Raw genomic sequence first — 25107 nt, 5'->3', positions numbered from 1 at the left:
TAAAAAGGATAATACGTCATCACCATACAGAAGGCAAGGTTGGTTAAACATTCAAAAATCAATGCAATTTGCCATATTAACAGAATAAAGGAGAAAAATCGTATAATCATTTCAGTAAATGAAGAAGAAGCATTTGATAAAATTCATGAATAGAAATCTCAAATGAGGAATCGATGTGAACTCTTCCATCTGATAAAGGTACCTATAAAAAATCTACAGCTAACCACATACTTAACAGTGAAAATACTGAATTTTTCCCCATAAGATGGTCAACAGGCAAGGATGTCCGCTGTCACCACCTGTATTCAAAGTGTAGAAGGTTCTAGCCAGTGCAACAAGGCAAGGAAAAGAAATAAAAGGCAAGAATCTACAAAAATAGCTACCAGAATTCAAAAGTAATTTTGCAAAGTTGAAAGATACAAACAAGATCAATATACAAAAATCAATTTTATTTCTAGCTAGGAATATAGACTAGCAATAAAGAATTGGAAAATGAGATTTAAAAATTTGCAATACAAAAACATGAAATTCTCAAGAGTAAATTTAACAAAATATGTACAAGACCTGTATACCAAAAACTACAAAACACTGCTGAGAAAAATTTTAAAAACACTAAGCAAAAGCAGAAATATGCCATGTTCATGGACAGGAAGACTCAATACTGTCAAGATAACAATTCTTTCTAAACTGACCTATATATTAAATGCAATAAGAATCAAAGATACAAGTTGCTGGTTTTTGTTTCTGGTTTTTGGGGGTTTTTTAAGGGATGGAAAATAACAAACTTATTCTAAAACATAAATGGAATTGCAAAGGACCTAAAAGAGTAAAGATAATCTCAGAGAAGAACATAGTTGGAGGACTTTACACTACCTAATTTCAAGAATTCTATAAAGCTACAGTAATCAACACAGTGTTGTATTGGCATAAAGACAGGCATACAGATCAATGGAACAAAAATAGAGAATCCAGAAATAAAGCACCACAAAGGAGAATAGATAAAATTGTGGTAGGTAGATTCATACAATTGGACAATACAAAACAAAAAAGAATAAACTATTACTACAATCAACAACATGGATAAATCTCACAGGCATAATGGTAAGTGAAAGACACAGAGTATGTAACATATAATTCCATTTCTACAAATTTTAAGAACACACAAAATACTACCTATGGTGATATGAGTCAGAAACATGGTTACCTGAGATTGTTAACTGGAAGGGTCATAAGGCAGCATTCTAGGGTGTTGAAAATGTTTTATATCTTGATCTGGGTGGTGATTACATGGGTATAAACATGTCAAAAATAATTGAGCTGCCCATTTTTTTAATTGGATAAAATTTTTTTCTTTTCTTTTTTTTTTTTTTTTTACTGTGAAGTCCTGAGTTCCTTATATATTCTGGATATTAATTCCTTGTCGGATGCATAGTTTGCAAATATTTTCCCCCATTCCGTAGGTTGTCTTTCCTCTCTGTTGACTGTTTCCTTTGCTGTGCAGAAGCTTTTTAGTTTGATATAGTCCCACTTGTTTAGTTTTCCTTTTGTTGCTTGTGCATTTGGGGTCTTATTCATAAAGTCTTTGCCCAGTCCTGCTTCCTGAAGTGTTTCCCCTATATTTTCTTTTAGTAGTTTTATGGTTTCAGGTCTTATACTTAAGTCTCATGCCATATACCAAAATCAACTGCTGGTGTAAGTCCTGAAGTCCCAAGGCCAGAGAAGGTTGTGATGGTCAATGACAGTGTCTGTTTTTATGCCAGTACCACGTTGTTTTGGTTACCATAGCATTGTAGTATAATTTGAAGTCAGGTAGTGTTAAGCACCTGGCTTTATTTTTTTTTTTTTCTGTTCAGGATTGCTTTGGCTATTTGTGGTCTTTTGTTGCAAAGGATCTGAATAGACATCTTTTAAAGGAACACCTACAAATGGCCAACAGGTACATGAAAAAATACTCAACATCACTAATCATCAGGAAAATGCAAATCAAAACCAAATGAGATATCATCTCACCCTACTTAGATTGGCCAGTAGTAAAAAGACAGAGAACAACAAATGCTGGTGAGGAGGTGGAGAAAAGGGAACCCTCCTACACTGCTGGAGGGACTGTAAAATAATACAGCCATTATGGAAAAAAATATGGAGATTTCTGAAACAACTACAGATAGAACTACCATATGATCCAGCAATCTCACTTCTGGGTGTATAACCAAAGGAATGGAAATCATCATACGTGCACTCCCATGTTCATCACAGCTGTATTTACAATAGCCAAAATATGGAACCAACCTAAATGTCCAATGACAGACAACTGGATAAGAAAAATGTGGTATATATACATAATGGAATACTACTTATCCATTAAAAAAAATGAAATTCTACCATTTGCAGTTACATGGATGAGTTTAAAAAAAATTAAGTGAAATAAGCCAGGCACAGAAAGTGAAATACTGCATGTCTTCACTCATAAGTGGATGGAAGAGAGGGAGGGAAGAAGGAAGGAAGGAAGGAAGGAAGGAAAGAAAAGCCCACAATAATACATTGATCTTTCAGAAGGAGAGAACAAATCTTTGGTTACTAGAGGTGGGAGGGGGGAGGGAAAGGGGGGTTGGGGAGAGATTTGGTAAGGGGCATAAAGAATAATTACGATTTGTAATAATGAATGTGCTAATAATATTGATTTGATCAACACATGTTATACATAGGTGATAGCAGTCAATGCTGTACCCTCAAAATATGTGTACTCAATTACACTTCAACAAAAAATTTTTTAAAAATTGAGCTGTATACTTAAAAATATTATACTTGATGCACTTTACTGCATATATGTTATTCTGTCATGAAGAGAGACACCTTTTTGTTCATTAGTACCTTTTGTTATTCTGGTCATGTAGTCAACAAAATAAAGAAAACTTTTATTTAGAAAGTACATACTATACTAGTACTGGTCAAACACAGACCATTCCAACTAAATGGAGTAATATTTAAGTATTAAGAGTAGCTAAGAGATAGATGGTTAGTATCAAAGAAGTTGGTCTGCAGATCTGGGATCAGATACTTCTTTGCACTCTTTGCCCCCCAGCAGTAGGTCACAAAGTGAGATTTAGAACCCAGCTGTTTTGACTGCCTGTATGGTACCACCCTTCTTCCAATTACCACATGCTCTGATGAAAAAACTGTTTATGAACTGCTACAAAACCTAGTAGCAGTCTGCACATCCTCCTAGGAACTGGTGTTAATAGATCTCCCTGTAAAGGGGCTAGCCGGTTAGCTCAGTTGATTAGAGCACAGTGGTGATAACATCAAGGTCCAGCATTCGATCCTTGTACCAGCCAGCTTCCCCCCCCCCCCCCAAAAAAAAACCAGAAGTCCTTGTAAAATTAACAATAGTAATAAACATTTAAATAGCTCTTACCATGTACCATATACTGTTAGGCACTTTGCATGCATTATCTCATTTAATCCTCAAAACACTATGAAGTAGGTACATCTCCATTTTACAGATGTTTATGACTGAGGCGCAGGGAAATTAAGTAACTTTCCTGAGACAGCTAGTAAGTGGCAGAGGTGGTATTCAAATCCAGGCAGCATTATTCTAGAGCTCATGTTCTTAACCACTACAGTCTAGCTGCCAGTCACAACGAACATGATCAATCATGATCTATTTCAGGGTGTAAACTTCTACTCTGCATTTAAATTTGTAATTGTGTAGACCAAGATTGTAACTGACCTCTGCCCTCCTTCTGTTCACCATATATCTAGCATCTGATCTCAAAACCCACAAACCACATGGAAAATGTGACGACACATGTAACTGTAGCATAAGTAGCTCACAAGGACACACTGTGTCCTTTAAGGCTTATTGGGCCTTCCTAATCCAAGCCTCTTGCTTGATACAAGAAAAGATCAAGCTATCATTGTAAGCAAGAAAGTGAATTGTCCAGTTTTCAGGATTCATACTGGGTCATAACTGGCCTGCACATTTACTTGTTTCATGTTTTACAGCTTCATAGAGAAGACTGGTATATGTGGTGCAGGTGAACTAAATTATGTAGGTATCAATCCAAGGCTTTAGAAAAGTGTTTCTGTATGAGTATGTTTTCCAAACCAAAACTTCCTTAAAGGCTATTGATGGATCAAGGCTTTTTTTCTATGCCTCACTGTTATCCTCATTATCACAATGTAATCACATCATGGAGATAAGAAAGGAAAAAAGAAACACTAAAGTATTGAATTTAAAGCATTTTCCTATTACATTAGATATACTTACTGAATCCACGAGATTTTCTGTTTTGTCTATCAGTAATTCCAATCTTTCTCCCCTCTGAGCTACCAGATCTGAAAACATTGAGAAAATAGAAAAAAAAAATGTTTTATATTACAAATCTGCTATTTTTCTCTTCATTTTAACCCAAATCTGATTCTTGACAGCTCTATTTACTACAGAAGTTCTTATACCTTTAAGTATTAGCAGATTTTAGTAAAGCTTATCAACTAAAGTAGGGGTTGGCAGTTTTTTCTCTAAAGGGCCAGATACTAAATATTTAAGGCTTTGTGGACCATACGGTTTCTGTTGCAATTACTCAACTACGTCAGACATATTAATAAGTAAATGAATAAGCATGGCTATGTTCCAATGAAACTTTGTGTAGAAAAACAGGCAGCAGACCAGACTTGACTCAAGGACCGTAGTTTGTAAACCCCTGAGCAGAGTATAGAGAAGTTCAAGCCTAAGGGTGCTGTCAAAAACAGTGATGGAGGTAAGCAAATAAGATGAGACTAGTAGCTTCATGAAAACAACAAGCTAAACTATAGGCCAACTACAAGTTTAACAGAGAACCAGGGAAAAAGACAGCTAAGAAGAGTCCTCCAGGGATCAGAGCAAGCCTCCAAGACTGCCCCTACAATGGAGCCCAAATCTAATTAGATCAGACCAGAGCAAGTTATGTCATCAGCAAGCTCCTTAACTAGTTGTAATACAGCACTTTGAATAACACTGCTCTAAAGTAACTAAGTGTCTAAAATAAGGACATGGTTAGGTATGATGTATTAATTCAATGATATAACAAATGAGCATAAAGTGAACTAATATTATCTGACAATTAATTATTCACCTCTTACTATGTGCCAGCCACTGTACAAAGTTCTTTGTATACATTACCCCTTTTATCCTCGTAACCTTAGGTTCTATTACCATCTCCTTTTTGCAGATTACAAAATTAAGCTCAGAAAGGTGAGAGGATTGTTCAAGGGCTAACAGCAGGTGGAAAGTGAAATCAAGACTCAAAATTCAGGCACATATGACTCCAAATCTTGATAACTTTATTATACTACCTATGATTATGATTATAACTATGTATCTATATATGTGGATAAAAATTAAAAGGAAAGAAAATGGAAACAAATCTTTAGGATGGTGAAACTAAGTAAATTTTTAAAAATGTCTTCCCATAATTTGTAACTGTCCTAAAATAAATGTAAAAGTAACTGTAATAGTTAGTCCAAGATTATAAATAAGTTAACATTTATTGGGCCGGCCCGTGGCTCACTCGGGAGAGTGCGGTGCTGATAACACCAAGGCCCCGGGTTCGGATCCCATATACGGATGGCCGGTTCGCTCACTGGCTGAGCGTGGTGCTGACAACACCAAGTTAAGGGTTAAGATCCCCTTACCGGTCATCTTTAAAAAAAAAAAAAAAAAAAAAAAAAAAAAACATTTATTAAAGTTAACAATGTCTAAATTAAACATCTCATAGAACAATTATGTAAACATTTTCATTCAGTTCTGTAAAAGTTATTACCCTTAGATGTATTTAGAAGTGTGGTTCTCAAACAAGTACGCATTGGAATCCTCTGGAGGGCTTGTGAAAACACAGATTGCTGGGCCCCACACTCAGAGTTTCTGGTTCAGTAGGTCTGGGGTGGGGCCAGGAATCTGCATTTCTAACAGGTTCCCAGGTGATGCTGATGCTGCTAGTCCAGGGACCACACTATGAGAACTGGAGCTCTTAAAAGAACTAGCATCATCTTAAATCTAAATTCCACTGTATAAATCAATTAAAAAAATAAACCTGATGCACTTTTTCTGGATTATTTTAATATGTTAAACAGGTTCTTCACAAAATAAACACAGGCTATTAGATGGAAATTATAACATAGTTTATTCTTTTGAAGAATACAACAGTCGGTTTTTTGGTCCAATTCCTTCTTTCAATCAAGAGCCGCAAACTTCCTAGGGAGGTCAAGTAGTTATATTTAAAGCATTTACTGATGATATCTGCTATCTGGTTATCTCTGGCCAAAACTGATCAAATTATTCTAAATTGCTGAGCTATCATAAGGTTCTTGGAAATTAGTTTTGCTAAGCAAACTAACAAATTTAGAATGCAGAAGAGTAACAAGTACTAAGAAGAAACCACTCATACAAGCAGACAGTCACAGGTAAGTAACCTCCATCTATCAGCTGATATCTATCAGCTTACTTCTAATAGTAAGAATAAGAAGTGCTGTTTCAGCCTCTCTAGAATAATTTTGTCCCAATCAAGTAATTTGTTATCATTTTTGCCCACATACTTGAAACTATGCCATGAAACATACCTATGTTTCTGACCATAATTCCTTTTAGTTCATCCACCTGGGCTTGAGTCTCCATCACTTTGTCTATACCCTTATTCTCGGAGTGATGCTTCTATAAGAAAGTTTTAACATATGGTACCCAAACGTTATTTACAAAAGGAAAACAAAAACAAGAGGAATGACAATTTACATCAAGGAATGCTATAAAATTATGTCTCTATGTTACTTCACTGGAAAAATGTTACCAGACCTAGGGAAAAATATGAATAAGAAATGCTTCCACATGAAATATAAGCATTATAGTACAAAAATATCACCTTATTTTAAATAAAATAAAGAAATATATATTATATCAAATATGAGGGATCTTCAAAAAGTTCATGGAAAGATTTACATTATCTTTTAATTTCATTTTTCCATGAACTTTTGGAAGTACCCTTGTATACATCTGAGACTCTTAGGGCAGAGGTAGGGGATATATAATCTGTGCTTAGACAAGAAAGAAAGAGGAAAAAAAACAATGAAGTTGGGGCAGCGGGGGACAGGACAGGAAGAGGGTACCCCAAGTTATTCCCCACTTCTTGGATATGATAAGGTAGGGGCTGGCCCAGCTTCTTAACATCTGTGCTTTTATCTGATGAGATCACAGCATGCATCCTATTTTCATTGGCTTCTAGCAGGACCTAGAATCTAAGGCATTGGTGATAATACATATTTTGAAATTATTATCTCTAGATAACAATTATGGAGTCCTTAATACACAATATTCCAGTCACTTTACTGTGCTAAGTGCTTACAAACCACTGTTTTGAAAGTTTTGCTGCCAGCTGACCTTATTTACTTTTGACTATGCATTGGTATATTTTTTGGTTGGTGGCGTTTTGTATAGTTTCACATATATGAACATTTCCTAGTGGGGAGTATGAAACAAACCAACTACTTGAATAATGAAGGTTTATAAGTAATTAATTAAAAGGAACTTCATTCTCAGAGGAATATATACGTATATTTAGACATATAAGACTCAAAAAGAATATTAAAAAGAATACTTACAAGAAAAGTGAAAAGTATTCAGTTACAGTATGTCTTTTCTCATTCATAACAAAATCATAGCTAGAGCTTATGTCTTTATATTCAAATAGTTTCATGGAAAAAAGGTAAGCATTTTAAAAAGTGCTCAACATCATTAGCCATCATGAAAATGTAAATTAAAACCACAATGAGATACCACTAAATATCCAGTAAAATGGCTAAAAGGAAAAAGCCAGACCACAAGTATTGGCAAGGATGCAGAGACACTGGAGCTGCTGTCAAGAATGTAAAATGCTACAACTTTGGAAAAATGGGTGATAATTTTTTTTAAAAAATTACACTTCATTTAACATATGACACAGCAATTCAATTCTTAGCTATTTACCAAAGAGAAATAAAAACATATGTCCACACAAAAATTTCTATGTGGAGGTTCATAGCAGCTTTATTCATGACAGCTGAAAACTGGAAGCAACAAAAATATCCAGCAACAAGTGAATGGATAAACAAACTGGTATATGCATACAAGGCTACTCAGCAAAAAAGGGAACAAACTACTGACTTACCCAATATGAATAAATATCAAACGCCTTGCACTTAAAAAAACAAGCAAGACACAAAAGAGTACATACTGCATGATTCCATTTATAAGAAATTCTAGAAAAGACAAAACTAATTTATTGTGACAGAAAGAGATCAGTGGTTACCTGGGGCAGAGTGTGAGAGAAGGGACTGATGGAAAGGGACATGAGGGAATTTTTAGGGTGATGGAAATGCTTTCTGTCTTGACTATGGAAGTATTTCATAGGAATATACACTGAACTGACAATTAGGGATTCAAACAGATGAACAGACTTTCAAGTGATTAATTTGAGCTGTTCAAAAATTAAATTCACCTCATGGAAGGGTAGAAAGGTTATGTGTAGACTGAAAGGTCATTGGGTATGCTGAGTAGATTTAAAGCACTACATGGGTAGTTGAACTAGATCATCTTTAGTGTTCTTCCCAATCCTGATATACTCTGACCACTACTAATAGAGAATGTCACTGATTACTAGCTTTATACCCTAAAATGGCCCCTTTACATTTTTTTTTAATCAGGGAAGTTTTATTATGTTGGCTTATAGTAACATAATCAGAAAAGAATATTGCAGGTCACGGCCCCCTATATTCATGGTGTTTAAGTTAATAAAGAAGATATGAATCAAAATACTTCATCCTGAGAAAGATCTTACCAGCTGCGCAGCCAAGACACTTGAGAACTCACTATTCATGGCATATGGAAGTGCTGTCTGTGCTCTTGAACCATAAGTAGTCTGGAACCTCTTCTTTATCTCATTCAGAAAATTAAAGGCTCGGGAACGTTCAAAATCCTAGAAAGAGATCAACACAGAGCTCACTCTGAGAAAGTAAACAGCAATAAAAACAGCTAACACTTACTGAGCAATGACTTTATGAGGAGAAACTAGCACTGATCCCATTTTACAGATATGGAAACAAAGACTTTGAAAAGGTAACTAATTTGCCAAAGGTCAAACAACTAGTAAATGAAAGAGCTAAAAATCAAATCCAGATATGTCTGGTTATTGCTAACTGAAGATAATGGTATCTAGGTTATTAACTTCTTGAGGTCAGGAATTGGGTTTTAATTCCTCCATATCTTTCATAGAATCTATTAGAAGGCCCAGCACAAGAAGATATTAATAAATCCATAATAATAGTACAGACTCTCACACACAAAGATAATGCTACTGTCATGAACTTTGAATTGATTTTTTTTCAATAGTGGTGGTACATTTGCAAAGATCAAGTGACATATCCTTGACTATCCCAGCCAGTCAAAAAGTGTGTGCATGTGCGTGTATGTGTGTTTATGTATGTATGTGTGTGTGTGCATCAAATAACAGCTTAACAAATATGAGGCTCAACTCTAACTGTCCCAGATTTCATAATATTTTTCATCTACTCCAAGCTCTTTCACATCAGTCATCTCAGATATAGCTGATTTTTTCCTAATTTTAGAAAATATTATGAAACCAGGGATAAAAATCATCATAACAATCACTGTGGTTGACAGTCATTTCCATTTTACCCAAGATGCTTAGTCTAAGCCAAGGGTTCTCAAACTGGAGGCAATGGTCCACATTTAAGGGACCCTTGTACTTGGATGAGAAAAAAATTGCATCATTATTTTCACCAATCTTTAACTTAAATTCTAGTTGTGAATGTAGGTAACAAACCAGAGTAGCATTAAACCATGCCTGTAACTTTGTCACCAATAGGAATTTTTTTCATATATGATCACAGTTATAGATATCTTGAAATACCACTTACACTCATCACCATTTCAAATTATTATTAATTAGACCTATGACTACATACTGTTAATGAGTTCATAAAGAAGCATATATATTACTATATCAATTTTTTTAAATATTCTGAATACTGTATGTGTATATATTTCAATATAACTGGTTTTATTTAGAATCATGTATATTTTACTTTATACATTTAAAAACATTCTGAGAGGGTCCCACAGGTGACAAAGGGGTCAGTGAAACAATAAAGGTTAGGAACCCTGATCTATGGCAATTGGGCCAATTCCATTCCTCAAGTCTGAGCAGTTTAGAAATAAGCATGTAGGCATAAGACATGAAAGGAAATCCACTTTAAAAGCAGAGGGAAAGGAGGGCATGTGTCTGGAAAAAGTTTCCTCATTCCTACAATAAAGGACTCAAGAAGACACAGTTCCTCTTCTCTGGACATGAATAAATAAGCATGTTGCTTCATGCAACCATAAAGGAAACCTGTCTGGGAAGAAGGTGACACTGAGGAAAGCAGAGGAGAGAAAGAACTTTCATGAAATCATTATTGTCGAGCATTTTGAGTCTAATAAATACTCAAAAAACAACCTAACTAATGTAAACTACAGGTTTACATAGCTGATTGTAATGTATTGTGATTTTGTTTTTCCAAAGTCCATATACATTAAAAACTTCATTAACTATTAATTGGAGGAATGAAATAATCTATTTCATTTAATATGCCAGTCAATTTTGAGAGGCTTTGATACCAAAGAATCATAATTACGAATAAAAATTCTCACTACACAATAGGATAAATGTAAAGTTGGAAAGGTTAAGCTAAAACTCTACCAAAACTGAGCTGATATGCACATACCCAGGTATCATGTTTTCTTGTCATCTGCTGCTCTATATGACAAACGCAAAGTATAGAAAAAATTTGTAGGTACAAAAAGTTTATGTTACCCTTACCCACCATAGGTATAGAAAATTAAGAACTGACTGTATTAACAGTATACATAGTTAAATAGTAATATGTCTTCAAGTTACTTACATCATCAGTGATACAAAGATATACAATCCTGTCTTGGCAGATGTAATGAAACAAATAACTGTAGAATAAAAGATATAAAACTTACTGTGGTTATAAGCAACATCTCTTTCATGTCTATCTATGTATAAGTAAGTTCAGTACTGCCAATGTCACCATATTATTTACAGATACAATCTATTTTCCCTCTCCCCCTCCCACATACACCTGTTTCTCTCAAGTCAAACTGACAGGAATAAATAAGAAATTAAAAGGTCTCTACCCTAGCTACACAGCACAACAGCATGTGCATTGCCCATTAAAAAGATAGCTGCAAAAGAATAATTGGACTCTTAAGACCTGAACAAGACATGACATCTTAGGAGGGACACATAATTAAGATTAACCCCCTATGGGCCATATGGCTTTCCCTGCTATTTCCTAAGATCTCAAAGCAAATACCTTTTCCACCAAATTCTCAACAATATTTTTTGGAGTAACTACTTTGAGCCAGTTACTGTGCTGGATACTGAGGATACCAAAAAGCAAGACCATCAATCCCTGACTTCACAGGGATCACAGCACAAGGAATTACAGTGCAACATGGCAATTCGGATGATGAGGAAGTTAAAGGCAGTACATTGTGCTCTAGGGACACAGGGAAGGCACGTAACGGAGGTTTGCCAAAGGGGAACAAGAGAGAATTCCCAGAACAAGTGATATCTAATCTGAGACCTGAAGAATAAGTAAGAGATGGCAAGGTGAAGAGTGGGCAAAGAGTATTCCAGAGTGAGGAACCAGCAAGCATAAGGGCCTGGAGATAAAAGAGTGTATGATGAATTTAGGAAAGTAAAATTGGTTCACATGACTAGAGTATAAAATGTAAGGAAAAAATAAATTGCCTGGACAGATGAGACTGGAGAAGTAAGCAAATACCAGGTTATACAAGACTTCATAAACCACACTGCATTATCCTAAGAACAATGAATAAGCATCAAAATGTTTTAGCCTGGGGAAAATGTGATCAGATATGTACTTTAAAAAGAATATTTTGACTAAAGTGTGGAGAACTGACTGAAAGCATGACCAGACAGGAGACTACTGCAGTGCACCAGGTAAGAAATGATGAGGGAAATAAGCTAAAATAGTGTGGGCAATGAAGAAGAAGGGACAGAGAAGGGAGACAGGAGGTAACATTTATAGAACCTGGTAACTGGCTACCAGGGATGAGACAGAAGGATAACTAAATTTTGCCTCCCAGATTTTTACCTTGGGCAAGTGGGTAGAGAGGGTTACCTGTTGAATTTTATCAATGTTCACACAGAGGCCTGATATGAATTACAAGGAGGTATGGGAACTTACGCAAAATGTCTTCCTCCACTACTATGAAACTGTTCACCCAAGTTCCACCAACGACCTCCACAGTGACAAATCCAATGGCTCTCTCTGAAACATTTGACAGTATCGAATATTTCCTTCTTCTGGAAAGTATTTTCTCTCCACTAGATTTCTTGACACCAGGCTTGCCGAGTGCTGTGGACTGAATTGTGTCCTTCCAAAACTCCTATGTTAAAGCTTTCACCTGCAATGTGACTGTATTTTAAAGATGGGGCCTCTGGGAGGTAATTAGGGTTAGATGAGGTCATGAAGGTGGGATCCTTGTGATGAGATTAGTGACTTTAAAAGAAGAGGGAGAGAGAAAGATCACTCTCTCTCCACCATGTCAGGACACAGCAAGAAGGTGGCCATCTGCAAGCCAGGAAGAGAGCCTTTACCAAATAGGCCAGCAATCTGCCCAGCCTCCAGAACTGTGAAAAAGAAATGTCTGCTGTTTAAGTCATCCAGTCTGCGGTCTTTTGTATAGCAGCCTGAGCAGACTAATACACCTGGTTTATGCAGTAGCCTCTTTCCCTCTATGCTGATGTTTTCTAGCATCCTCAGCCACTGCTTTTCTCATATTCACTTCCTAGAGGGCATGTTCCGTTGTTGTTTGTTTTCAGCTACCACAATTACACTGATGACTCCCCAATCTAGATCTGACTTATCTCCTGAGCTCCAGACCTATATACAACACCGTCTACTAGAGATATCCAACTGGACATACCATAGACAATTTAAACACAACGTATCCAAAATGGAAGTGATCACTTTTCCCATAAAATTTGTTTCTCCTAAGCCATACTTGGAAGTTACTTGGAGCTCAGGTCACAAAAGGTAACAAGCTATGATCCCTGCCATCAAGGAGCCTACAGTCAGGAAACAGAGACAACCAAGGTTGCAATTATAATATGGTGTGATAAGTGCTATAATATGAAAAAACACACACAAAAAGGGAGCACCTAACCCAGTCTTGGAGTTCAGAGATTTCTAAAACAGGAAACATCTAAGCTCGAGAAGACAAAATCAGATTTTAAAAAAGTAAGTATGATGAATACATTCCAGAAAAAGGTAACAGCTATAGCAAAGTCTAGGAAGAGAGAAAGACCTAGCACTGAATGGCAAATAGCTAAGTATGGCTGGAAAACAAAACTGAAAAATAAAGTACTAAGGGATGAGGCCAGGGAAGGGAAAAGGGGCAGATCTTTAAGAATCTTCCAAGTCATGTTAGGAAATGTTAAAGAAACTTTACCCTGAGGGTAGGGAGTACCTGCTGAAGGGACATGATCAGAACTGTCCTTTTAGAGAGATTAAAGTCAAAATTAAGAAAGTATTTCATTTAGGACCTATAAGATGAGCAAAAGTTTCCCAGGGGGTTTAGGAGGGGAATGACATTCACAAAAAATACAAAAGCGTGGGGAAAAAAAAAGTACCAAAGCTTGAAATAACATAGCTAGGTCAGGGAATGGCACAGAGTCTTATGGAGATAAGGATAGAAAGGTCGGGAATGGACAAAATTATGAAGGGTGAGTTTGGGCTTTATTCTAAAAGCAGTGAGTTTTAAGCAAGAAAGTATCATGACAGAAACGTGAAACACAGATTTAAGGTGGGAGTAACTAGAAGCCAGAGGATGTTAGGAGGAGGCTATTAGAAATGAGAAACAATGAAGGTCTGAACTAACATTGTGATAGTGGGGACAGAAGAGATGTAGTGGATTGAAATACTTCTTGTAGCAGAATGGCAAGGATTTGGTGAAGAAGTCAAATATGATTCTGAAGTTTTAGGCTTAGCCAATTCAATGGCTGCTGACTCTGTTAAAGAATAAAGAGGAAGAATAGGGGAAAAGTGCTTAACATACAGTAAAATGGGGTTCTTTCCTTTGGTGTACAGTAGTAAAAGATATTTTTTATTGGGTTGATGGAACATGATTATAGGAAAGAAGCTGAGGCAAAAGGTTAAAAAGAAAAAAAAAATCCCAGTAATGGAGCCTTATCCCAGAATATACAGAGGAGGACTATATCAGGATGCAGATGGAGAGGCACGGCAGACAGGTAATGTCTCCTTCTACTATAACCTCATTTGCATCAGATTACATATTCTCGCCTCCCCTGTAGTTAGATATGGCTATGTGACTAAGCTCTGGCTTATAAAATGTGAGTGAAAGATATATGCCCTACTTCCCAGTCTTGCCTCTAAAAGGATTGCACGTGCTTTCCCTGGGCATTTTCCTGGAAACTGACTAGACAGACACAGATCACAAGCCTAATAAAATTTTGAAGAAACTATAAAGCCATACTCACAAGAAACTGGGATTATTTAACCCCTAAAGCAACTTCTGGGCCCCCAAACCTACACCAGCAGGAAGCAGACTACAAAACCTGTACAGTTCCCAAAGATGACACTTTCTAACACCCATTTTGAATGTAGCCAGAAAAGATAATGGGCCAGGAAGAATCTCCTGGAGAACAAAGCTAGCAGTCATGGAGAAAAGATGACAGAGTTCCTCTAAGAAAGCAGAACCACTAACCACTCCCCAGTCAGAATAGGGAGTTTTTGAAATTATTATAAAGCAGTTATTTGATCAATGCTAGGAAGCAGTGACCTCTACGTTTCTCATTCTTCCCTTTTCCAAATGGGAGTTTGTAACTCTCACTGTGGTGATCCTGTTCTTATTCCACCACTGCCTACTAGGTTGGGCTACAGGAGCAGGGGCAACATATGACTTATCTTTAAGTTTATGGTCAGGGGCCACAGGAGCCACCACTGGGCCTGATGGAGAAGACTGTGTATCACCCAGACACTCTGGACTTGGAGCTAGACACAGCAACCAGATGAGTCTTTCAAGCTATCTCCCTCAGAGAAGAGGCATGTTCTTTGTTTGGAAAGGAGAGTTCACCCAGATACTTGGGTGGCCAGATGAGCAGAATAGAAGACTACAAGTCATCCCCTGATATCCTATAACTTCCTCCAGAGTAACAGAGTTTTAGCTGAGCCTGTGACTGCACAGCCAAAGATGACATTTCATCGCCTCCCTTCTAGTTAGGTTAGCTAAGTAATTATGTAGTGAACAATAAAATGTAAGTAGAAACTTCTAAACAATAAAATGTCAGGCCACTCCTGGGCCTTACCTTAAAAAATATTGGGCAAGTACTTGAATGTAACAAGAACTGAAGGAGCTGTCTTGGACAGAAATGGAAGGCACTAATTGGGAATGGAAAAGCCACCCCACCAGACCTGAACCACTCATCTCCGGACTATCTCATATAAATTAACAATATATCTTCGGGTCTCTAGCTCTCACAGTAGCTTAGACTGGACGCTAAATTGTACAAGGGGTTATAAGCCCTAGAAGGTGGTAAGTACCTCCGTCTGAGACAAGAACTAAGGAAATAAAGATGGGTTAAGTAACAAAAGATTTTTAAGTATTAATGAGGAAGGTTCAGGTATGTTTTATCTGATTACTAAGATTTCCCATCTACGACCTCTCTAATCAGCCACCAGACTGATCTTTCTAAAGCAAAACCTGACCATGTCACACCCTGGCTGAAAACCTTCAATATCTTCTCACTGCCCACAGGGTAAAGTCTAAACTCTTAACATGGCCTATAAAGCCCTACATGACTTTTCTTCTACCCATCTCTCTAGCTTTATCTTCACCATTCTGGGCACCAGTCACAACTTGCAGCTTCATAAATATGCCCTATGATCTCATGCCTCCATACCTCTCTACCTGCTGCTATTTCTTCTACCTGGAATGCCATCCCCCTAACCCCCACCCTCTACTATAATAACCCCCACCCTCTACTATAATAATCTATGGATTTGACTGTCTCTCTCATTAAAATATAACCTCTATGAGGGCAAATACTGTGTTTCTTGTTATATCCCCAGCACCAAGCAAAGTGCCTGGCAATAGTTAAGTGCTCAGTAAATATTTGCTGAGAACATTATTTTTCTTATTTGTATTGTTTCACATATCCCAGAGCTCCACAGCAAAGTCACTGTTACATTTCCATATCTTTCTTTAAAATAAAATAATATCACTTCAGTGACAGAATAAAATAATTTATAAGTTAAATTTATCAGTAATAAAACCAGACATCTTCTAAGCTGGTGAAGGTTACTATTCTGTCAGCTTATTCTAATTATCTACCTTGTTTTTTAGTTTTTGACTGTTCTGATCACAATAACAGAATTCTCTTCCTTCACCTTTACCACACGCATAGCAGAACTCACTTGCCGTGTGAGTACGTTAGTTTGTTATTTTCAGAAGGTATCTTAGCCAGAATCTGCTCCGTCACCTCCAGGAAGTTTCCTCCACACCAAGCATGTTTGGCAAGGATAGTGGTTCCCCTGGCAACAACAGCAAAAAGAATGGCCATGGCTTCAATCTATCAAAACGAAAAAAGACATAGATTTAGAATATTTCTTTGACATCATTTCAACAGTAACTTATTATCATTTATCAACATCTACCTGGAGATAATATTGAACAAAGTACTATAACAAAAAACTTAACAGGCTTAACAACAAGGTCACAGTCTTCTACAAGCTTACAACCTAAGCCACATGGATACGCATACATGTAAATAGACATACAAAATACATAAACATACACACACACCATTGATATATAGGTTGCATTTACAAATTTTTATACAGCACAAACTGATATGACCCTTTTGAAAAGCAACGACCATAGACAGCAAAGGGACATAAAGATGTCTTCATCCTTTAATGTGATAATCCCATTCTGAAAATTTATCCTAGGGAAATAGTTCAACAGAAGTTAGACTCTAGATTCACAAAGATAGCAATTAACAATAGCACATATTTATTAAGTGTTTACTATGTGTCAGGCACTGTTTTAAGTACTTTACAAATATTAATTCATTTAATTCTCACAACTCAATCAGACTATACACTATTACAATACTCATGTTATAGATGAGGAAATTGAAGCACAGATGACTTAAATAATTTCCTCAAAATTACAGAGTTAGTAAGTGATAAAGCTGCGATTTAAACCCAGACAATATAGTTCTAGAACTCACAATCTTACCCCTATACCATGCACTACCTCTAGTATAAAGGCATTACCCATAATAGAAACAAAGGGAAAATAACCTAAACCTTCCATGAGAGAGGAATAGTATTATAAATCCTGGCAAGGTCCTTCATAAACAAAACATTACTAAAACAGTATGACATGACTTTAAGGTTTCCTTATGTTTGGCTATGAATATGTGCTATTTTTTCCCACACAACAGCCCAGTTTCTTTTATTTAATGGCATAAACTTATAAAAATAAATGAACGAATGCCTTACTCACATTCAATTAACTCTTCAACCTAATGCTAACATGTTCAGTTTCACCTGACAGAAAAGTGGTTCTCAAACACAGTGAGAATATGAATCATCTTGGGTGGCAGAGTAAGTCACTTGCTAAACACTCAAATTCTTGGCATCAACCCCTGAAATTCTAATTCTGAAGGCCTGAAGTGGGGCCCTGGAATCTGTATTTAAAACAAACCTGTCTGGGGCTGGCCCATGGCTCACTTGGGAGAGCGTGGTGCTGACAACACCAAGTCAAGGGTTAAGATCCTCCTACCGGTCATCTCTTTAGAAAAAAAATAAAATAAATAAAATAAAATAAATAAAATAAAATAAAACAAACCTGTCTGGAAACAGGTGATTCACGCAACCGTACTTTGTGAAACACAGCAGCAGACTAGTCTCTTTTTCACTCCTACTCTCTAAATGAGATTATTACCCAGGGTTGTGTCATCAGCCGTCTTCTTTCCAGAATTCTCCTTACACTTATGTAGCAAGTTATAGTTTCCAAAGCACTGTCTCATACTTTATCTTCCCTGATCCTAAAAGCCTCCCTTGTCTGTGTATCATGCATGCTCCAGGTGCTGTTCTATTTCTTAAAATCATTATCTACACACTATCTCTGCTTCTCTACCTCCTTTTAACTCTTCAACTTACTATAATATGGCTTTTGCATTTACTGCACAAAACCATGCTTCTTAAGATCACCAAGAGCCTCTATGTTGCAAAATATAGTGGTCACTTCTCTATTTTCACCTTACTTGACCTCTCAGGAACAGTCAACACTGCTAACCAACCCTCCTTCTTGAAACACTTTATATCTCTGGTTGCTCTTTCTGTCTTCTTACTGACTCTCCCTCCTCTACCTGACCTTTAAATATTGACTCTCCTCAGGGATTGATTCTTCACCCTTTTATCCCCAGATGAGTTCAGCTAGACCTTCCATTTTCAACATGATTTACTTGCTAACGTACATTGCTTACAGAAAAAGACAGTAGCGTCAAAGATAAAACCCAAGGCACAATCAACAGTTAAGGGAAAGGCAGTCGAATAGAAACCCAGAGACTAAGGAGGACCAATTGGTAAAGTGAGGAAAGCCAGAAGGGTGTGGTGGCCCAGAAGCCAACGAGAAAAAAAGCTTCAAGAAGAAACAAGTGTCAGCTCCTAATTGTGTTCACTCATGCAGAGAATGAAGACTATAAACAGTCACTGAAATTTTATAATAAGGAAGGAGGTCACTGCTTAGGGTCAAAGAGACATACAGTGGAGTGGAACAAAAACACAAAGAGAAACAGAGATAATAAATCATATGGTCCCCAAGACAGAGAAATAAAAAAGTAGCAATCTCAGTCCCTGAGCAGTTTCAAGAAGAAAACTGAGCTTGGCAATAATACAAAAAGACATAGTGTTTTAGTGCACTGTATGTTCATTATGAACCAACGACATAAGATAATTGTTTAAAAAATGCTTACATAAACTTAAATTAAGAATTAGTGTGTCTTGCTCTAAGTACTATTGCCATTACACTCTGTGCTGGTTAGAACACAAATGAAATACTGAATTCATTTCTGAGTATAATATTTCAAGATTGGACAGAAGGGAGACAGTACGGGACAGAAGAGAGATCTGGAGATTGTGTCATATGAAGAATGGGTAAAGCAACTAGAGATATCTAACATGAAAAAAAAAAAAACACAAGACTTAGAGGGTACATGACAGCAATTTTCAAGTTTATATAAAGTACAGTCATCTAGAACAGGGAGCACACTATTCAGAATATAACTACGAACAATAGATATGTTATAAAGAAGCAATATTTTGTTCAATAAAAACAGACCTTAATTTAAAAATGACTGACTGTTAAACACCAGATACATAGCAACAGAAAATTAACTTTCCTTCCACTCTCCTATACTACTAAAAATCCCACCTATAATCGTCTCACCTGTCCCCACTGTAACTCTCTTGCCATAGAATCTGTAATGTCTTGATGAGTATTGGGATAATAGAAACAACTGTGGCAGAAGGACCATTGCATTTGAAGTCAGAAAACCTGGCTCTGCTAATTATTAGCAGTATGTAAATGTCTAATAAGCTATAAAGCGATATATAAATATAATATTCAAGAAGAAAAAGAACCAAAAGGTAAGCCAGAGAGAGAAGAAAAAAAGATAATGAAATATAATGGAAAGCCCTGTTTCAACACTGTTCCTCCCTGTTCTCCTATTCACTCCTTGCTTGGTCCCAGAGCCATCAATCCAATTCTACTTCATTCCTTTTAAGAATTCTATATTAATTTCCTTTGGCTGCTGTAACAAAGTACCAAAAACTAGGTGGGTTAAAACAACAAAAATGTATTGTCTCATAGTTCAAGTTCAAAATCAACTTGCTGGCATGGCCATGCTCCCTCTGAACCCTGTAGGGGAGAATTTTTCCTTGTCTCTTTCTAGCTTCTGATAGTGTGCTGGCAATCCTTGGCATTCCTTGGCTTACAGCTGCAGCACTTCAATCTCTGCCTCTGTAGTCACACGGCATTCTCTGTGTATATCTGTGTCTTCACATAGCATTCTCTCTGTATCTTTTCTCTTCTTATAAGTACATAAATCATATTGGATCAAGGACCCACTCTACTCCAATATGATCTCATTTTACCTTACATCTTATTTACATCTGCAAAGACTCTATTTCCAATTAAGATCCCATTCACAGGTACCAAGGGTCAGGACTTCAACACAGCTTTTTGCAAGCACAATTCAACTGACATCAAACCCCCTATTTTAGAAACTCACAGTTCCTCCCAAATCAATCCTACTCTTCCCTCTTCATATACTCACACCACCCCCAACTTATCTTCCTCTCCTCTCTAAAACCTCTATCCCATCTTTTCCCTCACTTGTATTAGAGGCTTGTCCTTAGATTTATGGACCAGAACAGTTAGAAAAGCCTGTCTCAACTGCGTTAAGATTCTAAGGAAAGAATATGTTTGTTCCATTTGTTAGGATTAAAAAAAAACCAAAACATATAATATGGGAAAATCCAAATGAGAATTCTACATGCAGTGTATTAAATAGAGGTATTATTATAAATTGTGGGGGAGATCTTGAAGTGCACTAAATTAAAGGGTAATAAGATGCTACTGGTTGGCATAATAACCTAAATGCCACGGATAGCATTATTTATAGAGAAAAATACATCTAGAGTTTCCAACAATAAGCTTACAAAGGAACTTTTGAAATATATCCACTTGTAAATAAGGGATTGCCTATATAAAAATTTTTGGTAATCAAATAGCATAGCAATGATGCAAATGCTCCTCCTCAGTGGAAGCATCTTCAAGTAGAAAGTTGGAAGACAGTTTACACAGAACTGAGTAAGGGGAAAGGCCAAGTCAGTATTTCTCACAGTCAAGTCCACATGTTCTGAGAAATTTTTAAATTCTGTATTTTTATTTTGGTAACACTGAAAATGTATAAGAATATTCTGGACCATCTACACCTATACCATATAAATGAGCAATGGGCACACAACTCAGTGTTCATGTTCATGAAGGCATGGGTGCCAAGAAATCTCCTAAAACGACAGTGCTTAATTTTTAGTATTCTGGAAGCATGTCAAGCTGATGTTAGGTTGGCACCTCCTAAGATTATAATGATAATCGTGACTCAAGTACTCTTGTTCTCCTGTTGTATTTTCAATCAGTTATAAGACAAAATTTATCTTCTGCAGTAATGATTTACAATGGAAAGATACCTGCATGGAATAAGACTTTAATTTTAAGAATTGAGACTTTTATCTGACATTATGAAAAATGACAGTGTGGCAAAATAATAACAACATGTAAATTATCTCAGGCTAAAAAGAAAATAATACTCAAAGATGTGCTTGGACCAAGTGGAAATCAAACACTACTATAACACGCTATATGAACAAAGGTTGTGCAACCATTTAAACAAAGAAGTAGAAGAATTAACTCATCACATAGCACATGGTAATAGTCAATACAAAACCAAAAGAAAACATTCTGTATCATTATTTATATTATTGCAAGGGGATGCATTATGTTAATTATTGCCACAGTTCATTAGCAGAATGTTTCATAGGAAATATACAATGGAATTTTTTTTCCACCCTTGTATCATGAGCATACTATTAAATTAACTGGCTCATTAAATTTATTGGGGAGGGGGGTGATGCATGCAAGATGCTCAGAAAAGACATGGGAACTCATTTTAGGAGGGAGGTATGGAACAAGAGAAGGCACAGAGGAGAGAGCAAGCTAAGGAAGTTAAATAAACTAGCTTGACGAGACGGAACGGTCCACATTTGGTAAACAAGAGGGTCGAAGGGTAAGGCTAATGGCCTTATATAAAAAATCCCTTGCATTAATTAAGTCACTTGAATTTGATCAAATAGTCTTGGTATTTCAATTCAACACATATGTACTGAGTTCAAAACATATGTTACTATATGACAGCCAAAGCAGTAGACATTGGAAGTATGAAGTTGATGAAGAATGGACTACTATACTCAAGGGAGCCACAGTATGATGGGAAAGACATATAAACAAATAAATGCAATAAAGTGCAATGAGTGAATAAGAATGTCCACAACTGTTCAGGAGATTTCTTAATGTTTTCTGATTATTTCACCATGGACAAAAAAAGAAAGGAATGTAGGTGTCACCCTATGCATTAGGAATTTCCTCAGTAAACCGTTAGGATTTTTTCTCCTTGGAAGAGAGGCCCAAGTGTCTATTTTACACTGACTATTTTCCCAGTGCTCAGCACAGTGCCTGGCATATAATATTCTCTCAAACATCTGTTGAATAAATGAGTTAACAATGAGCATATTTTGGTTTAAATACAGTATATATGTAAGATAATTTTATATTCAGTAGGACCTGGTAAGAAGAATTATTTTCACTGCTAAACTATCTAAGTAAGATAAAGCAGTTAAGCGGATAGTAATCCAATCCCTTACTCTTTTGTCTGAGTCTTGGGAGGAAATAAGCCAACAACAGACAAACCACGATTCTGATGCAATAACCTCAGAGGACAGAGAAGGAAGAAGAAACATTGCTATGACAAGGGAAAAGAAGAGTTGTTTATAAAGTTAGGTTACAGATCAAGGGTATTCTTGTCCAAAAAATACTATTATTATTATTATTTTGACCCGTAAGGGGACCGCAACCTTCGGCACGGTGTTGTCTGCACCACGCTCAGCCAGTGAGCGCACCGGCCATCCCTATATAGGATCCGAACCCGCGGCCTCGCCGCACTCTCCCGAGTGAGCCACGGGGCCGGCCCCAAAAATATTATTTTTGAAGATACTCTAAGACCCAACCCAATCCCTCTGACCTTCTCAGGATAGGATCGTATCCCGTCAAGTCAACCATTTGTTTTATTTCGCATTAACCAATATATAACATCGTCTTGATTATTTCTATTTGCCCCCACACACAAACACGTAAGTTACTGAGAGTAGCGACCTCCTATGTCTTGTTCACAGTTGGATCCCCTACACTCAGAAGGGTGCCTAGCATATATTAGCTGTTCAATAAATATCTGTTACATATATGAATGGATATGCTCTTAGCCACAGCTATTTAAAGGGAAAGAATGTCCCAAACGTGACAGTATCTTCTGGGATCAAGGGTGGCAGAATGGAGTTGTAGGTAGTTGAGATAAATTGAGAAGACAGAAAGAAAAGGACTCATAATTGACTGACCGCGGGAGTTAGGGGAGAGGGTAAAGTATTTACCAAAGAGTCTAGTACACGGTCAGAGTTTGATAAATATTGACCATTAACAAAAACAACAATAACATATAGGTCTGACGCTGAGGAAATAGGCGGGGGCGGAGATACAGTTCCTATCCGAACTGAGGAAGAGGAGGAATGCCCACACTGGGCGGGGGAGGAAAGGCGCATGCGGGCTGGGAACCGACGAAGGTGAGGCAGAAGGTGACGTCATCGACCAAGGGCACAGTTTTTCGAAGACTCGCGCGATCTCAAAGAGACTCAAATGCTACAGAAAGGTCTTGCAGGATGCGAACTGAGTGAAAGTTAATATTTTTTTGCCTCCTGTAACAACTTAAACGGTATATTCTAAAACTCTTTAACTCGAGGCCTTTTCAGCGTCATAAAACGCACTTCGCCAAAACTCGACCTGCTCGACAATTCTAACGGTCGACGCCAGAGAAGCCCGAGTCACCTCGCATTACCTCCTTGCTCCGCCCCAGAACCTTCCCGTCCACACCTCCGCCCTCCGTCCCCTGTCGTCTCCCGGCCTCCCGCAGAGCGCACCCAGCTCCATGTACCTGTCCGGACACCCTCTGAGGGCGCGAAGGTTCAGGACCAAGGGGCGCAGGTCGGCAGCAGGTCGCAGACTAGCAGCTCCCAGAAGAGGCTGGGCCGCGACGCCGCTGACTTCCGCGTAAAGCGCCTCGCCTGCGCGTGGCCTCCTGGGAGTGTAAGGGCTCCTCCAATGGGAGCGGGCTGCAGGGCGGGGCCTGCTGCGTGCCCAGCTCCCCGCACGTCCTGGGAGCCGTACTGCATGCCGGGAATGGTAGTTCCGACTGGAGTATTGCCGCGTCCGTCACACATTCGGTCAAAAGCTCTTGTCGTAAACAAGGATCCGGCAAAATGAGAGGATGCAGGGCTACAAAGAGAATCTACCGACACTGATTCGGCGGGTTAAATGAAGAGCCGAGCTTGTCCCCCCCATCTCCCTGCTTAGTCTCAGTAGGTAACGTCGCCTGTCACTTCACGGACTAAATAAAATGAATCTGAAAGAAACTCGCTCTACTTTCGCCATGAAATTTTCTAACTTCCTCGTACTCCTCACCAATCCTTTATCCCGTTCTTTTGCAACAACAGCAATAACAACAATAATAGTAAACTACTTTTCTTTGATCTGAGCTCACTCTTTTACAACCCTGTTTCCTCTTGCCAACTCAGAGGCTAGCTCCTCTGCTGAACCATTCTGTCTCGTGACGCCTCAACGGTTCCCTGTTTACTCGTTCTTAATTATCAGCATTTAAAGACTGTCAAAATTTCTTTCATCTAAAACATTCCAAAGGCACCTTTCTCAGCCCCACACTCCCAGCCCCCTCACCACACACAAACTTAGGCGACTGGACTTTCTCCCATCTCTTCTTTCCAGCCACAATTCTCAACAGTCTTGCTTAAACAGATAGGTACTTTTCAGCCATTACTGTACTTAAACTCTGCAGGATTTTACATTGATTATTTCCTCCTTTTTGAAACTCTTTGTTCTCTTAGCTCTTTTTAAGACTCTACACTCTCCTGGTTCCCCTCCCACCTCTGTGACAGCTCTTTGGTTTCCTGTTCGTGTTACAGAGGACTCTGCCCTATGCTCTCTTCTTTTCTTACTTTTTACACTCTTCCTGGTGATCTTAACCATTCCCATGGCTTGGATTGTCATCTATATGTTGATGA

At 37.6% G+C, this 25107-nt stretch overlaps 1 protein-coding gene across 2 annotated transcripts in view; it reads right to left on the bottom strand.

Moving 5' to 3' along the window:
* Positions 1 to 24086, bottom strand: part of VAMP7 (vesicle associated membrane protein 7) — a 33514-nt gene extending 9428 nt beyond the window's left edge. Inside the window, exons 1-6 of one of the 2 annotated variants that reach the window (XM_063083618.1) lie at positions 23967 to 24086; positions 16552 to 16706; positions 10963 to 11020; positions 8841 to 8978; positions 6595 to 6685; positions 4268 to 4335 (exon numbers count right to left, since the gene is read on the bottom strand). In XM_063083618.1, the coding sequence (XP_062939688.1) occupies positions 4268 to 4335; positions 6595 to 6685; positions 8841 to 8978; positions 10963 to 11020; positions 16552 to 16697 (501 nt within the window). In that variant the 5' untranslated portion in view covers positions 16698 to 16706; positions 23967 to 24086. The remainder of the gene's footprint in view (positions 1 to 4267; positions 4336 to 6594; positions 6686 to 8840; positions 8979 to 10962; positions 11021 to 16551; positions 16707 to 23966) is intronic. The other variant, XM_063083619.1, reaches the window with a different exon arrangement.
* Between the last annotated feature and the right edge of the window lie 1021 nt (positions 24087 to 25107).

This window comes from Cynocephalus volans, chromosome X (assembly GCF_027409185.1).
Source record: "Cynocephalus volans isolate mCynVol1 chromosome X, mCynVol1.pri, whole genome shotgun sequence".
In the NCBI taxonomy this organism is placed as follows: Eukaryota; Metazoa; Chordata; class Mammalia; order Dermoptera; family Cynocephalidae; genus Cynocephalus; species Cynocephalus volans.
The sequence above is the reverse complement of the archived record's forward strand: the minus strand, read 5'-3'. Positions and strand labels throughout refer to the sequence as shown.